General features: G+C 38.9%; 1 protein-coding gene across 4 annotated transcripts; it reads left to right on the forward strand.

The window, feature by feature from the left end:
- Positions 1–32: 32 nt before the first annotated feature.
- On the forward strand, positions 33–15,716 carry ofd1 (OFD1 centriole and centriolar satellite protein). Of its 4 annotated transcripts, none has more exons than XM_051906119.1 (22): positions 33–274; positions 1,233–1,433; positions 2,886–2,954; positions 3,034–3,061; positions 3,244–3,351; positions 3,424–3,560; positions 3,650–3,823; positions 3,916–4,022; positions 7,058–7,177; positions 7,761–7,834; positions 7,913–8,004; positions 8,217–8,406; positions 9,777–9,907; positions 10,205–10,316; positions 11,671–12,252; positions 13,681–13,837; positions 14,139–14,236; positions 14,407–14,481; positions 14,562–14,731; positions 15,017–15,178; positions 15,389–15,459; positions 15,542–15,716. In XM_051906119.1, the coding sequence occupies exons 1-22, from the start codon at positions 179–181 to the stop codon at positions 15,585–15,587; spliced, it is 3,000 nt and encodes a 999-aa protein (XP_051762079.1). In that variant the 5' UTR covers positions 33–178; the 3' UTR covers positions 15,588–15,716. The 4 variants fall into 4 exon arrangements, with proteins under 4 accessions (XP_051762079.1, XP_051762081.1, XP_051762082.1 ...); XM_051906121.1 differs by having other exon boundaries at positions 11,773–12,252; XM_051906122.1 differs by having other exon boundaries at positions 11,830–12,252.
- The last annotated feature ends 998 nt before the right edge of the window (positions 15,717–16,714 follow it).

The raw sequence follows: 16,714 nt of genomic DNA on the forward strand, positions 1-16,714 counted from the left end.
CGTCGTACGTCACAACGACGAAACCGGATATACAACAGTTTGTTGTCAGTTAGAGATTTTAAAGGAGCTGCTTCACCCGTCGCTAAGGGACCGACTGTGGTGTATCATCGATGATTGATCGATTCTGCGAATGTTTATCGATTAGCATGAATGATCGTGTATGTAGAGTTCAGTGATCATGTCTGTGAGTAAAGAGGAGAGTTTGTCCCCGGATGAGATGCGACAGAAACTCTATCAGACCTTCAAGAGTCGCGGGGTTCTGGACACTCTGAAGGTGTGTGTGTTTCCTCACAGTCAGCTGTTAATATTATCTTGATAAATTAGCATAGTGTTTTTGTGCAGACTTGTCTTTAAACTTATGTAACTTACAGTTTTCAAGCCCTATCTATCTATCTATATCTATCTATCTATCTATCTATTATCTGCAAATTGTATAATATCCAAGATACACATTTCTAGTAATTGTACAGTTAATTCTCATATTGTATTTTCAGAAAGTTTTGGAATATTTTTCATTTGTCACCCCAAATTTGTCACTACCGAAACACAATAATAAGTTATATTGACCTATTAAGATCTACCTTGTAAATATATTTTTTGCTATTTAAAAAAATAAATCAATAACAATTACAATTTTAACAATATTTCAAGTGTAATTTATGAGATTTGTTGTATTTTAAATCCAATCTTTCTTTGTAAAAGTCATAAAGTTCATCATACTGATTTCAAAGTTAAAGGGTTAGTTCAACCAAAAATGAAATTTCTGTCAATTATTATTAACCCTCATGTCGTTCCACACCCGTAAGACCTTTGTTCATCTTCAAAACACAAATTAAGATATTTTTGATGAAATCCGAGGTCTCTATTGACAGCAAGATAATTAACACTTTCAATGCCCAGAAAGATGTATTTAAAACAGTTCATGTGACTACAGTGGTTCAACCTTAATGTTATGAAGTGACGAGAATACTTTTTGTGTGACTTTATTCAACAATATCTAGTGATGGGCGATTTCAAAACACTGCTTCATGAAGCTTTTGTTTCAAATCAGTGGTTCGGAGCGTGTATCAAACTGTCAAAGTCACGTGATTTCAGTAAACAAGGCTTCGTTACGTCATGAGTGTTTCAAAATGTTTCGAAATTTCAATGGTTTGCCACTGGGGGGCGTGACTTTGGCAGTTTGATACACTGATTCGAATCAAAAGATTCATAAAGCTGTTTACATCTTCCAGACGCAGCTCCGTAATCAGCTGATCCAGGAGCTGCAGCAGCCGGTGCGGAGAGGAGAAGCCGTTCCCAGACGCGCCGCGGCTCACGCTCACTCTGTGTTAGTGACCGCGTGCAACAGTGTGATCATAGATCACCTGCGGAGCGTCGGATACGAGTACACGCTGTCTGTCTTCTACCCCGAATGTGGGATGAGCAAAGACAAGGTGATGTTACGTGACTTCACACTCATTATTGCATGGTTTTGCAGTTCTGTTTCATGCATTTGTCACAATGTGATGCAGCTTTACAAAAGAGGCTGTTATTGAAGGAAAATCTTCATGAAGAACTAGTTTTTTAGTAGACATGAGTGGACCTCAGTGAAATCCAAAATATAAATATAGCTGTATAGCTGGGACCTTTAAGCACATTCATAAAAAGGTATTTTAATTAGCAAACCTTTAATCTCAATCAAAGATGGAAAAGACCATTTACAGCCAATACAGGCAATTTACCATAGGAAATATATGGTTTTTAAAGCTTTTTAACAGTTATCGAGGTTGAGCCAAAAATCTAGGACTAGTTCGCCAAAGTTGGTTTTTGAAATAATCTCCAATATTTAACGAACGATTCGATGGACAGCGGTGGTCCTAGAGGCAAAGTTGCTCAGAATGAGGAGTTCTACCATGTGGTATGAATGTCGTGGGCGTGTGTGAGCCTTCGTACATCAGTACTGGTGTTCCTCAGGGCTCCGTCTTTGGCCCTCTTTTACACTCGTGAAAAACATGAAGGTGCCCCCTGTTGGCCGATTTCTTTCGAATTTCTAACAGGCCTCTAGGGCCGTGAGTCAAACAGGCCCAGAGAGTTTCGTTTCGATCGGCCTCCGTTTACCTTGTCTGATAGCTGCTCAAACTTCACTGGCCGATGGCAGACATGTTTTTTGAGATACGTCAATGTCCTCATACACAGTCATGACACCTCGGACAAAGACACTGCATGCCAATTTTCAAGTCGATCAGACTAACGGTGAAGCAGTTATAGCCGTTTTCATATTTTTTTCCTGTTATAGCGCCACCAAGTGGCCAGCCACCACGTCCTTTTTCACACGACCACACAATGAGCTCTTACACAGGTGTGCCAAATTTGGTGAAACTATCTCATTCCGTTCACCAGTTATAGCCATTTTAGTAAAAGTGGCTCCGTTTTGGCGGCCCTTAGAGACCGTGAATCGAAATTTCAACTTTTTTATTATTATTATTGACAATCAGACTCCGGAGAATCTCGCTGCACTGGTTTGGTTACGATCAGGCCAAAAAACTAAGACTAGTTCGCAAAAGTAGGTTTTTCAAAAAATCCAAAATACCTGAAAATTTCACAGAACGACGAGCGAAGGGTTATAAGCGATTTCAATCTTTTGACCGCTGTAGCGCCCCCGTCAGGCCGATCGGGGCGAGCCTTGGTGACGTTGTAGACGGTGTGGGTACTAACAGCCCTCAAAGTTTCCAGTTTCTTACGGTTTGGTTTGCCTGATCACTTTTAGGAGAGAATGATGATCCTTGGAAATTTAACAATTACAAGAGAGTTTCAGCGCTTGAACCCCTAAAAAGTATGATTTGACCCCTTTAAACCAACACCAGGTGTTATAGTATGATAATATCTTGTTTTTGTTTGATTTCAAGGTGTTATCAACCAGAGACCTTCTGCAGCTCATGAAGATCAGTCCTCACATGCCCTTATACAAAGCTCTGGTAATACAGTTTATGCTTAAATACCATTCGATTAGTTGTTTTGGCGTAATTAATTTCTTCTTCTTTCACGTTCGGGCAGGTATCAGATATACAGAAAGGACAGACAGGTAAGATATACACTATTACTGATTCCTTTTTGGTATGAAAATCCCATCCTAAATGTTTTTCTTGTTGAATATCCGGTCTCCCTTCTGTAAATCATGAGAACTGGAGTAAATCGGTTGTGGATAGCGTTTGACTGAGGCGTTTGTTGCTGCGACAGCATGATGAATGTTATTTTACCCTTCAGGTTTCCTGATGAGCCTCTTCATGGAGCTCACAGACCATCACGTTCACAGAGACCGCTGTGACACGTCTACACAAACCACCTCTATATCAGCGCAGAAAGAATCTCTTGGTAAGTCTCCGCTTTCATCTGTCTGTCTATTGGCTCTTCCGTGTTATAAATGAGCACTTTCATCTTTTTAAGTTGAGAAGATGCAGCTGATTGACGAGGAGTATGAAGTGCTTCGGCACAGAGGAGACCGCTGGGCGTCAGTGGAGGCGAAGCTTGCGGAGTACAGGAAGGAGATCCAGGAGCAGGCGCAGGTCGAGCTGGAAGCAAAGGTCTGACGCCCGCGAGTCTTTACCTCCACCGCTTTTGCTGTAGTTAGTAGTTGCAGGAGGTTAAACAACTTTTTACTGTCTTCGTGCAGCTGCAGCACTTCATGGATGTGGAGATCACGAAGGTGAAGAGGGAGGAGAAAGAGGCCTCGCGGAGAGAGATTCTGGAGCTGAGACGAGACCTGGAGAGAACTTATGAGCTGAAGTCAGAGGCTCTGACGAGCCGAGAGAAAAACGCCATCGAGCGATTACAGAAACATCAGGAGGTACAGTCTGTCATCAGACTAATGTCATCAAGACATACAAAATACAAAGCAGCTGTTAAACCTTCAGTGCTCTCCGTTTGGACTAAATTCAGATTGAGGAAAAAGAGATTTATGCTCAAAGACAAGCTGTGCTGAAAGAGATCGAGTGTGTGCGGAGCAGAGAGACGGAGCTGAAACAGAGGACCGAGGCCTTCGACAAGTGAGTAAAACGAGTTATTTTAACCAACAAAAATAACAAAACTAAAGCTATTAAAAAAAGTTGGTATTTGAAATAAAGCTGCTATAAAGTTATTAAAATCTAAAATATTAGAGGAAAAACTAAAAAAAATTGAGCTAACTTAAGTTTTATACCATTTTTTTTATCGTGTTGTCACGCATTTTGCATATTGTTATAGTTAGGCTATTTTTCATCGGCGTTTTGTTCCCTTCCCGCTCGTCAACTTAAGTCAAACACAGTCACCTGTACCTGTTAACTAAGGCAAACATGCCAGGAAAATGTACATTTCAAGAGCTTTGGCTACAAAATGACCACTTCAAAAACTGTCCTAACCAGCCGCGACACGACAAACGATTCTATTTTTGAAATGGTTTCTATATTTCTGGTATTTTGCAGCTAATAGTTGAGGTCATAGAGAGGGAACAATGAAAAGTATTTATTGCTTACAGTTTGAACATTTGTTTCCTTTAATTTAAATGATCCGTTGTTGCTCTCATAGTGGCTATTAAAGTCTACATGCTACATGCAAAATGATATTCAAGCTCAAACAAGTGTATTTCATGACAAAGATTGTCAGTCACTGAGTACAGTTGCAAGAAAAAGTATGTGAACCACTTGCAGAATCTGTGAAAATGTGAATAATTTTAACAAAATAAGGAAGATAATACAAAATGCATGTTATTTTTTATTTAGTACTGTTCTGAGTAAGATATTTTACATAAAAGATGTTTACATATAATCCACAAGACAAAAAAATAGCTGAATTTATTAAAATAACCCCATTCATAAGTATGTGAACCATTGATTCTTAACACTGTGTGTGGTTACCTGGATGATCTACGACTGTTTGTTTGTTTTGTGATGGTTGTTCATGAGTCTCTTGTTTGTTCTGAGCAGTTAAACTGAGCTCTGTTCTTCAGAAAAATCCTCTAGGTCCTGCAGATTCTTCAGTTTTCCAGCATCTTCTGCATATTTGAACCCTTTCCAGCAGTGACTGAATGATTTTGAGATCCATCTTTTCACACGGAGGACAACTGAGGGACTCAAACAAAACTATTAAACAAGGTTCAAACATTCACTGATGCTCCAGAAGGAAACACGACGCATTAAGAGTCGGGGAGTGAAAACATTTGGAATTTGAAGATCAAGGTAAATTGTATTTAATTTGTCTTCCGGGAAACATGTAGGTATCTTCTGTTACTTCCGAAGGGCAGTACTAAATGAAGAAAATTGATATTTAAACGAAATAAGAAAAATTTGTACATCTTCATCATGTTCATCATCTTCATGTTTCCCAGAAGACAAATTAAGTACAATTTTCCTTGATCTTCAAATTCTGAATGTTTTCACCCCCGTCTCTTAATGCGTCGCGTTTCCTTCTGGAGCATCAGTGAATGTTTGAACCTTGTTTAATAGTTGTGTTTGAGTCCCTCAGTTGTCCTCAGTGTGAAAAGATGGATCTCAAAATCATTCAGTCACTGCTGGAAAGGGTTCAAATATGCAAAAAATCCTTGAAATCTGAAGAATCTGCAGGACCTGGAGGATTTTTCTGAAGAACAGAGCTCAGTTTAACTGCTCAGAGCAAATGAGTGACTCATGAACAACCATCACACAACAAACAAACAGTCGTGGATCATCCAGGTAACCACACACAGTATTAAGAATCAATGGTTCACATACTTATGAATGGGGTTATTTTAATAAATTCAGCTATTTTTTTTGTCTTATGGATTATATGTAAACATCTTTTAAATAAAATATCTCACTCAGGACAGTACGAAATAAAAAATAACATGCATTTTGTATTATCTCCCTTATTTTGTTAAAATTTTTCACATTTTCACAAATTCTGCAAGTGGTTCACATACTTTTTCTTGTAACTGTATGTATTTTCAATAATGTTTTATGGTTTAATTTTGTTTACTTTAATTTTGTTTGATTTTCGTGTTTAGCTGCGAACAGAGCCCGCCCACAGGCTGTTATGATTGGCTGTGATTTATGATTGATTTTGTCATCTTGTAGCTTTGTCATGTCTGGTTAGGACACGGTAAGCTAAAAAAAAAAAAGAAAAGACACAGTAAGCCGCCTTTTCACTGCACACGACATTAGGATACGACTGTCGCATTTGGCCCCCTAGTGGCAGTCGCACAGAATTGGATAAATTATCAATGTTAAAAGTAATGTATCAACTATAAATTAATTTCTGTAGAAATAGTACAGAAAAATATCAAAGTGCATTTAATGGGTAAAAATGCAAAAAAAAACAAAACAAAAAAAAAAGGTAGTGTGTATGAGAGTTTAACTTTTAGTTTGTACTAAAAACGTCTGTGAACAAGTAAATAAAGCTTGCAAATGGATGGATTTAAGATACTGTCTGAGGCTGATTTTTGTCTGCTCAGTGTTCAGAACAACAGCGGCCTGTTTTTCCGTTCATTATAGGTCATGGAAATTCATCTTTTTAGTCAGGAAAAAAGTCAGGGAATTTGACATTTGGCTTAGAGCGGGAACCCTGAATATTACTAAACTAAAACAAATTATAAAAAAAAATAATAACACACATGCTCTAAACTAAAATGAAAACTGAAAATATACAAATAAAAAAATGGTAACACTTGACTTAAAGCCTTTATATATAACGCATTATGAGAGTATTTTGATGCATTAATTATGCACCTTATATGATGTCATGAATAATTGTAATCAATGCATTGAACACCTTTAGAAAGTAAAATGCATTAAAACACATGACAAACAATCCATCTCAGATGCAATCTGCAAATATTATTATGAATTCTAACTTTGGTTGCAATTATTTATGAAAAGATATAATGCACATATATTATGAATACCTTTTATAGACAAAGAACATTAATAAATACTAAAACACTACTGTCGACCCTGATGTGCAGGAAGCTCTGACGGTTACAGTGTGAATTCCTCGTGATATGAGCTCTTTGACTGTGAATTTCATCTTTATAATATCCTGGAATCTCCTGAATTTTTCCATAACGCCTCAGAACCTGTAAGCTGCACGAGGAGAAGCTGAAGACTCTGGAGGATCTTCTGAGGAGGAGAGAACTGTCTGTGAAGAGCATGGAGGACTCGTTCGAGCAGAAACTGAAGAGCGAGTTACTGAAGTAAGCAGACGTGTTGAACACATGCAGTTCATTCATTCCAACCCTTTCAAATATTTTTCATGACTCTTATTCTTTAATCCTGCAGATGTCGCTCTTGTGACACAACTGAAAACCTCATTTGTCACTTTTAATGTGGTTGTTGTTATTTTTAACACTTTTATTCATCAAGGATGCATTAATCTGATCAAAACAGTGACAGTAAAAACATTACAAAAGACTTCATTTCAAATAAATGCTGAACTTTTTATTCGTCAAAGAATTTGTGTTTCCACAAAAATATGAAGTTTTCAACATTGATAATAATCATTAATGTTTCTTGAGCAGCAAATCATCACATTAGAATGATTTCTGAAGGATCATGCGACACTGAAGACTGAAAATTCAGCTTTGATCACAGGAATAAATTACACTTTACTATATATTCACATAGAAAACAGCTGATTTACATTGAAATAATATTTCACAATTTTACTGCATTTTTAATCAAATAAAAACCTTAAGAAATCTTACCAGTGATTGTTCAGTACGACTGAAGCAGTTTAATCTCATTCATAGATGTCACTGTAAACTGAACGTGTTTCAGATATCAGCTGGAGCTGAAGGAGGATTACACGAAGAGAACGGAGACACTGGCAGAAAACGAGAAAAGGATTAAAGGTGTGTGTTTTGGAAAGTCAAATATAACTGGCGTATCATTTACCATTTTATTGATCTGTTTCATTTTCCTATTTGCAGCAGAAACGGTTCGTCTGCAGAAGGAATCTGCGGTTATTGATGCAAAAGCAGAAGAGCACGAGAGACTTTTATCAGAAATCAAACGTCTGCAGGTAAAGCTGTTCCGTTTCTGATCCCATAATCCATCTGTACCAAAGAAAACGATGCATGGATCCTTCTAAGCATGATATTAATGTGTTGTTATTTGCTTTTAGGCCTCCATTCAGTTTACAAACTCAGAGATAAAAGTTCTTTCCCACATGTTTGTGAAGCCAGTCATTATTTTTGCATAGTTTTAACCTGCCGCTGTCCCGCTGTGCTGCAGATGGAGCTGGAGTCGGTCAGATCGCAGACGTCTCTTCTGGCCCAACAGAACGAGCTGCTCCGACAGAGACTGGAGAACGTGAGCGATTATTCAGCGCTGAAGAAAGACACACAAGAGCTGCAGACACACATCAGACTGCTGAAACACCAGCTGGAGGAGAAACACCAGGAGAACCAGCGACTCAGACGAGGTGCTTCGTGCTTCCTCTGTGCCTTCCCATCTGTGTTTATTTTACTAGTTCTGTTGATGTCTAAAGTGAATTACAGTGCACTTACTACAGGAACAACACACCTGAAACAACCTTTTTTAAATGTTTTTGAAAGAAGTCTCCAAAGCTGCATTTATTTGATTAAAAATACAGTAAAACAGTGAAATATTATTCCAATGTGAATCAGCTGTTTTCTATGTGAATATATAGTAAAGTGTAATTTATTCCTGTGATCAAAGCTGAATTTTCAGTCTTCAGTGTCACATGATCCTTCAGAAATCATTCTAATATGATGATTTGATGATCAAGAAACATTTATGATTATTATCAATGTTGAAAACAGTCACATTTTTGTGGAAACTGTCATATGTTTTATTTTTCAGGATTCTTTGATGAATAGAAAGTTCATAAGAACAGCATTTATTGGAAGTATTTTGTTACAGAAAACATTGTTTTAATTTCTTAAATATATACACTGCCATTTGTGGACAAACATTTGTGGTCAGTAGGATTTTTTTCATCAAAATATTCAGCTTTGATCACAGGAATAAATTACATTTACAGTATACTCACATAGAAAACAGCTGATTTACATTCTAAAAATATTTAACATTTTTACTGTATTTTTCTGTAATTTTTGTAATAATATCTACAATTTTTACTGTATTTGTCTATCACATAAATGCAGTCTTGGTGAGCAGAAGAGAACGTTTTTTTAAGCATCCATTAGACTTTACAAAAAGCTTCTTCACACATTATCAATTGAAATCAAAGTTTGTTTACAGATTGAATGAGCTTTTCTATTTTATGAATTGATAACCCATCGTTATTCCAACCTTCATAATGATTCCATTTATCAATAATGTTTCAGCAGGATCGGGATGGAAAAACTCTCTTTCAAGCCAATTTGTTTGTCCGTCTTTTCTGAGGAGAAAAAACAAACAACAAACATTTGCAGACTAAATATGCAAAAAACAAGCGCAGTATAATTTCTGGGAATGGTGCTTTCACTAGAGCAGTTCAGTCCAAAATCTTACGGGGTCAAACGGGGATAACGGCTCCAAACAAACAAAGAGGCCAGTTTGGATGTGCTCTGCTTGTTAATTTGGCCTTCTTGGCTGGAATTGTGTGTTTGCTGGGAAAAAGAGGAACACGGGGGGTGAAGGACAGAGAAACGCTTCATAGTTTGGGCCTCTTTTCTCTTTAATACAGAAGAATACTCCCTCTTTTCTGCTTTGAATTGTGTATTATGACCTTCAGAGTTTTGCTGTCTGTCTGAACAAAGCCAAAACGTCCGTCTGAAGCAGTATGAGTGTGTACTGAGGTGTGACGGGTTTGTGTCGCTGGTCTAGAGCTCAGCGGCCCGTCTGAAGAGCTGCTGACGCTGCAGGCCGAGCTCCGGAGACTGGAGACGACACGCAAACTGGACCAGCAGGAGTTTGAGACGCAGAAAACCGTCCTGCAGACACAGCTCCAACACGAGGTCAGTCCCGACCGGATCTTCCTTCCCTTTATTATTTTATGGGAGAATCTCACAAAACACATCAAGAACATGAACTTAAAACCAAATGAAAGAAAGATGCTGAATTGTGCAAAAAATATATATATATATGTTTTTTTGATGAGATTTGCTCAAATGCAGGTGTGTGTGTGTCAGTGATGTGGTTCTGTTGGCTCTGCAGGTGTCAGTGATGTGTGTGTGTGTGTGTTGGATGTGTGTCAGTGATGTGTGTGTGTGTTGGATGTGTGTCAGTGATGTGTGTGTGTGTTGTGTCTGCAGGTGCAGCAGTGTGCTCTGCTGAAGGCTCAGCTGCTGGAGTGTGAGGAACGCACCACATGGATGAACGCTCACACTGAGGAGCTCAAGCTCCAGCTCCAGCACACACAACAAGGTGCTCTGAACGAACCGTACCGTACCCTCTGTGTCCTTCCTGTAGGTCTGATTTCCTCAAACTGCACCTTTGATGGAGGTTTCAGTGAATCAGACACTTAGCATCTTTTCAGTGAATGCTTTCAGACACATTTGCAAGCTAAAAACTTGCAAAAGTGTGTATTTATTTCATTCAGGGTTCCCACGACTGTGGAAATATATGAGGAAATTGTAATAGTGTATATTAATACGAATTTATAGTAGATGATCAGTAGAACTTGACTAAAACTTAATCATAGTGATGGTATTTGTGAACAAATCATTTTGTTTAGTAAGTTCTTTTCAGTGAATCGTTCAAATCATTTTACGAATCACTCTGAATGATTCAGTTGTTAATGAATGGTTGAATTTTCTGTTCAAGTGGTTTGAATGATTCATTGAAAAGAACTTTCAAGAATGATTCACTTAATAACAAATGAATCATTCAGAATGAGTTATGAAGTCACAATTCATTAATGCAAACTGAATGATAGGAGTGATTCACAAATAGGGATGCAAAGGGGTGGAAATTTTCCGGTAAATTTCCAGAAACTTTCCAAAATTTTCTGAAAGTTTCTAAAAATCCTGGAAAGTTTCCAGAAATTCTGGGAATTTTCTGCCCCTTTGCATCCCTATTCACAAATGAATCATTCAGAATGAGTTAAGTTCTTTTCAATGAATAGTTCAAACCACTTTACAAATAATTCTGAATGATTCATTTGTTATAAATGACTTGATAATATATTATCAATTATATATTATCAATATATTACAAATGATATACAATTCATAATATATTTAATTTATTTGTTATTAATGAATTGTTCAAGTCACTTCACACAAATGAATCATTCAGAATGAGTTGTGAATTCACCTGAACGATTCATTAATAACAAACTACATCCCTATTTGTGAACAAATCTTTTTTTTATTCAAAGTTGCGGAAATTTTCTGGTAAATTTCCAGAAACTTTTCAAAATTGTCCAAAAGTTTCCAAAAATCCTGGAAAGTTTCTAGAAACTCTGGAAATTTTCCACCCCTTTGCATCACTATTCACAAATGAATCATTCAGAATGAGTTAAGTTCTTTTCAGTGAATCGTTCAAACCACAATTTAGAATGATTCTTTTCAGTGGTATTAATGAATCGTTCAGATCACCTCACAGATCATTCTGAATGATTTTTATTAATCACAAACACAGTCAGGAAGGACTGGTCACATGGTGTGGGAACCCTGATCTGTCATCAGTAGTGTGTTTGGTGGTTTGGGGTTTTTGGTCACTCTCTCTCTCTCTCTCTCTCTCTTTGATTTCCTGTGTTGTTCCGTGATTGGAACAGCTCTGGAGAACGAGATCCTTCGAAATCCCAAGCCTTCCCTGGTAGACCGATCTGTTCTGAGTTTACACCCTGACAGGCTGCTTCCTCCTGACGTTTACGTAGACGCCGCTCTGCTCAGAAAGCCCAGAGCCGCTTGTGACGGTGATTTATCTGAAGCAGGACCAGCTCTCAGGGGCCCGCTGCACCCATGGTCCCGCACCGAGGCCCCCGAGCACGACTCCGGTCTGGTGAGCGGCGCTTTGGCCAGGATTCGAGAGCTGGAGCAGGAAGCCGAGCGGCTGGAGGAAGCCTATAGGAGCCATCAGCAGAGAGCCGTTCACGCGGCGGCCGCCCATGCCGTGTCTGCTGAAGTTCTGCCGCTTCCCAGAACCACCTCCGGCTATAGAGTGACCTTCGCTTCAGTGGGACGTCCTGTCGAGAAGGAGCCACTGGAAGGACTCAGCAGAACACCTTCTCCAAGAGAGAGGAACCCGCTGAGACTCATCTCTCCTCCAGCCAGACGTCTGTCCTCCACACCGCTGTCCGTCTCTAAGAGCAGACGCGCAGCTGATGCCGATCAGGACCTGCACTCTTTCACTCAAGGTACCAAAAGTTTGGCAACCGGAAATATTTGGCAAAAATGCATTTTCGGTTTTGTTTAAAAAAGGTTTGACGGGCGGTGACGTTTAATTAGCGCTTCTCCGATGGTACATTATGAGCAAACGTTCTTCCAGTAACATTTAATACGTTTGGTGAGAGTTATTTGGTCTTTAAAGGATTAGTTCACTTCAGAATTAAAATTCCCTGATAATTTACTCACCTCCATGTCATCCAAGATGTTCATGTCTTTCTTTCTTCAGAAGGTTGAAGGTTTTTGAGGAAAACATTCCAGGATTTTTCTCCATATAGTGGACTTCACTGGGGTTCAACGGGTTGAAGGTCCAAATGTCAGTTTCAGTGCAGCTTCAAAGAGCTCTACATGATCCCAGACGAGGAATAAGAGTCTTATCTAAGAAACCATCGGACATTTTCTAAAATAAATAAACATTATATACTTTTTAACCACAAATGCTCGTCTTGCACTGCTCTGTGATGCTCCACGCATTACGAAAAACTCCATCTCGTTTTCTCCTCCAACTTCAAAATCGTCCGACATCGTTGTTTTACCTTTTTTTGTAAAGGCGTTTGTCTTAGTCTTTGACGTTCACTTTGTAAACACTGGATCGGTACCTCCACCTACGTCACGTGACCTTTCCAACATGATTACGTAATGCGTGGAGCATCACAGAGCAGTGCAAGACCAGCATTTGTGGTTAAAAAGTATATAATGTTTATTTTTTTAGTAAATGTCCGATGGTTTCTCTAGATAAGACTCTTATTCCTCGTCTGGGATCATGTAGAGCTCTTTGAAGCTGCACTGAAACTGACATTTGGACCTTCAACCCGTTGAACCCCAGTGAAGTCCACTATATGGAGAAAAATCCTGGAATGTTTTCCTCAAAAACCTTCATTTCTTTTCCACTGAAGAAAGAAAGACATGAACATCTTGGATGACATGGAGGTGAGTAAATTATCAGGGAATTTTAATTCTGAACTGAACTAATCCTTCAACTCTTTCCCCACCATTGTTGTAATTTTTTCCTGTTATACGGTGCGTCTTCTGAAAGAGTACAGAATCTCCGGATCAAAACACAGACAAAGAAGCAGAAACAAGCAATCTTCTTTAGTCTTTGGGAAAAAAACAACATTTTGAACAAAAAAATCACTTTTTTATGAAATTTACTCATATTTAAGTGTTGATTTAAAAAAAAAAGAATAAAACAGGTTTTTAGTTTAAAAGCAGAGGATCTGTTCTTTATTTTGATATACTGCATTTGTTTTGTGAAGAGGTTTATTTATCAGTACAGGTCAAATATCTGTTGAACCCCTCAGATATTACTGTTATTACTGTGAAGCTGCTTTGAAACAGTCTGTACTGTATGAAGAGAATTAGAAATGAAGCTGACTTTTTAATTGTGCATTTTGTCCCAGAGCGGCCGAGCTCCGGCAGCGATAGAGCGGCGCTGATGTTTGCAGAGAGGCAGATCTCCCCGATCCCTGCCGGAGAAATGATCTCATCCAGAGACTTCACACACATCAGTCCTCCCAGCAGCCCCAGGATGAAGAGCACCACACGCCACAGCCGCAGGTGCACACGCCAACACGCCACACACACGCCTACGTTTGTTCTTGTTCCAGAAGCCGTTCATCACTCAGATATACGGCACAATAGAGAAGAAAAGACTAGTGTGACTAAAATGATTCATTTAAATGGTCAGTTTGAACTGATTCACAGAAATGAATCTTCTCTGACTGAACACGAGGAGGAATCATGACTCTAGTCTAATGACGTAATCTTTATGAAAACTGATGAACAAATAAAAAGTGAATTTAAACTTAATCTCAGTGTGTGTAGCTTTATATCTTAATTGTGTTTGTTTTGTTTTCAGTCCACCCAAACTGCAGGAAGTCATATCCAGTTCATCCCAAGAGTCGTCTCCTCAGCCGGAGAAGATCACGCTTCACGATCTCACCGACCCCATACAACGTAAGAATTCATCCGGATTCTGGAAGTATCAGGGAGTTTAGTTTCCAGGCCTTTCTATAGTGAAGAAACACTACTGTTCAAAAGCTTGGGTCTTTTTTAAAGAACTTTTATTCAACAAGGACGCATTAAATAGAGCAAAAGTGACAGTAAAGACGTGTGTGTGTGTTCAGTTGTGTCCACAGATCAGGAATGTATCTTAGAGAGACTCCAGGACTCAGAGCCGGAGCGCCGTCAGGAGCAGCAGGGTGAGACGGATCTTCCTCTGTCTGTCTTTCTTCGTTGTTTTTTGAAATCACTGCATATTAAATAGTGTGGTGTTTTTCAGATGAACAGGCATCATCATCATCAGATGCAGCCGTAAAGAAAGACACGCGTGAGGATGAGGAGAAGAGCTGGGAGGAGGAGAGGAAGAGGAGAGAGGAGAGGAGACAGAGGGAGAGAGAGGAGGCGCAGGAGAGGGAGGAGAGAGAGCTGGAGAGACTCCAGAGGGAGATGGTCAGACTTTCTTTCATTTAGATTTTGTTTTTGTTATTTTAATTAAGTTAATGTTTATTTTATTTCAAGTAATGTCATGTTTTATGGTTTTAGTTTTAGTTAATAACCCTGATTCAAACCCATAACACGTGGGCTCAGTTTGATTGATTCATTTAAAAGAGCCGCTTCATAAGAGTCATTTGTTGATGAATCACATCACACAGGTTAAATCTTACAGGCCAACAACGAGTGCATTAAAATCATTGTGACTGTTTTTACATCGACTTCTGTTCCATCTCCTTTCAGGAGGAACAAAAAGATAAGAGGGACAGTACAGAAGGTCATGTGACATTAACGACCTCAGCGATTGGAGGAGGAACAGATGAGGAAGGTTCGGGAGGAGCCGATGTGGCCAATCCGCTTCAGAAGTACATGATGATGCTCATGCAGGACAAACCGAAGGAGCAGGTACAGGAAGACACGTCCAGCTCACAAAAACATCCGGAAAAATACCATTTACCCCTATTTCAGGAGGATAACATTTTTCCCCGCAAATTTGATTTACTGTAATGGCAAAAAATGTCTTTACATGGACTTTAAAAAGGGTTCTTGATGGCTATTTTCATTTGTTCATTAAATTTGGTCGTACAATTATTATAGTCGTGTTTGACCTTTCAGAGCCCAAATAAAGAGGCATCAGAGAACCAGAGTCAAGAGGAGATTCTCCTGTCCGGCAACAATGACCACAGGTTACACGTTTGCGTCAGTTACTGTTTAACAATATGCTATATGTGAGAAATTTTTATTACAAACCTTCGTTTTGTTCCGCAGTGTTGGCGTGACGTCACATGAAGAACCAGACGATGACTTTTGGTGACAAACGTCCATTTCACTGCTGGCTGTTTTCATGTCCAGTGTATTTTTATGTATTTATATAGACATGATTGTTTGGGAATGTTGTTTTTATGAGTGAGACTGACTGAATAAATCTGAAATGTTAATGTTCTGCTGTTGTACTTTAATTCTGAGGGTCCATAAGAGCTGTGTTAGATGAGCACAAAACTTCAGCCGAATTGATCTGAATGATGACACTATTGTCTTTTTAGAGCTGCTTTACAGCTTTCGTCTCGTATGTGAAGTTTGCATCACTGATTCTGTTTTCCTGTTTAAGCCCAAGCCCTGAAAGGGCATCATTTTGAAATTGCTTTGAAATCGCCCTCTTATTTTTACCCAATTTGCTTCTGTCTTCGAATAATGTCAAGACATGGCAGATGTAGACCTGTGAAAGGATTCTTGATATCTTAAATACTGTTGCCATGGCAACACGCCAAACTTTTATAATATTTTTGGGTGGCTTTTGACACATGCGTCAAAGTTGTCAGCCAGTAGACATGGGAAAAGGCCATGGAGAAGGGGCTCTATAGCACCACCTTTTGACAAAATGTTGGGGGGTAAACTACCTACAGTCACCAAACTTGGTACATATATTGTTCTCATCAAGCCAGACAACTTTCTAATTTACAGTCATTAGTTCCGACCAACAGGAAGTCGGATATTTTGGTTTGAATGTTATGGTTAGGGTTGAATAATCGGGCTCTGAGTTTTTAAGTACTCCTTGTAGGAGATTCATGCAACTCGTTCAACGTGAAACAGACACTGAAGATGCTCAATTGCAAACAATTATATGTCTCAAAGAGTGTTGCCATGGTGAGGGATTAAAGTAATGACAAAAAAAGGAAAACAGGAAGTGTCTCATATCGTGTAAAATCATTGTTTGATTTAAAGTAAATTAAGATTGTATGTTGACCGCCATGCACAGGTGTCCTTAAGCCACCGGGGTGAGAGTATTGCCGAGGCTTGGACCCGTCATCGCTGCTTGCAGCTATATTTATTGTGAAGCTGCTTTGAAACGATCTGTTTTGTATAAAGCTCTATAGAAATAAAGGTAGTTGTAATAAAATAAATGCTGAAAATAATGACACTCATTGATTTAAAAGAAGGCTC

This window comes from Ctenopharyngodon idella, chromosome 9 (genome assembly GCF_019924925.1).
Source record: "Ctenopharyngodon idella isolate HZGC_01 chromosome 9, HZGC01, whole genome shotgun sequence".
In the NCBI taxonomy this organism is placed as follows: Eukaryota; Metazoa; Chordata; class Actinopteri; order Cypriniformes; family Xenocyprididae; genus Ctenopharyngodon; species Ctenopharyngodon idella.

What these genes read in the sequence shown, in the direction of transcription:
- ofd1 (XM_051906119.1), top strand. Translation starts at nt 179, where the DNA reads ATGTCTGTGAGTAAAGAGGAGAGTTTGTCCCCGGATGAGATGCGACAG. An exon ending in CAGAAATCAAACGTCTGCAG is followed by an intron (nt 8,005 to 8,216) that starts GTAAAGCTGTTC and finishes GCTGTGCTGCAG; the next exon opens with ATGGAGCTGGAGTCGGTCAG. An exon ending in TCTCACCGACCCCATACAAC is followed by an intron (nt 14,237 to 14,406) that starts GTAAGAATTCAT and finishes GTGTGTGTTCAG; the next exon opens with TTGTGTCCACAGATCAGGAA.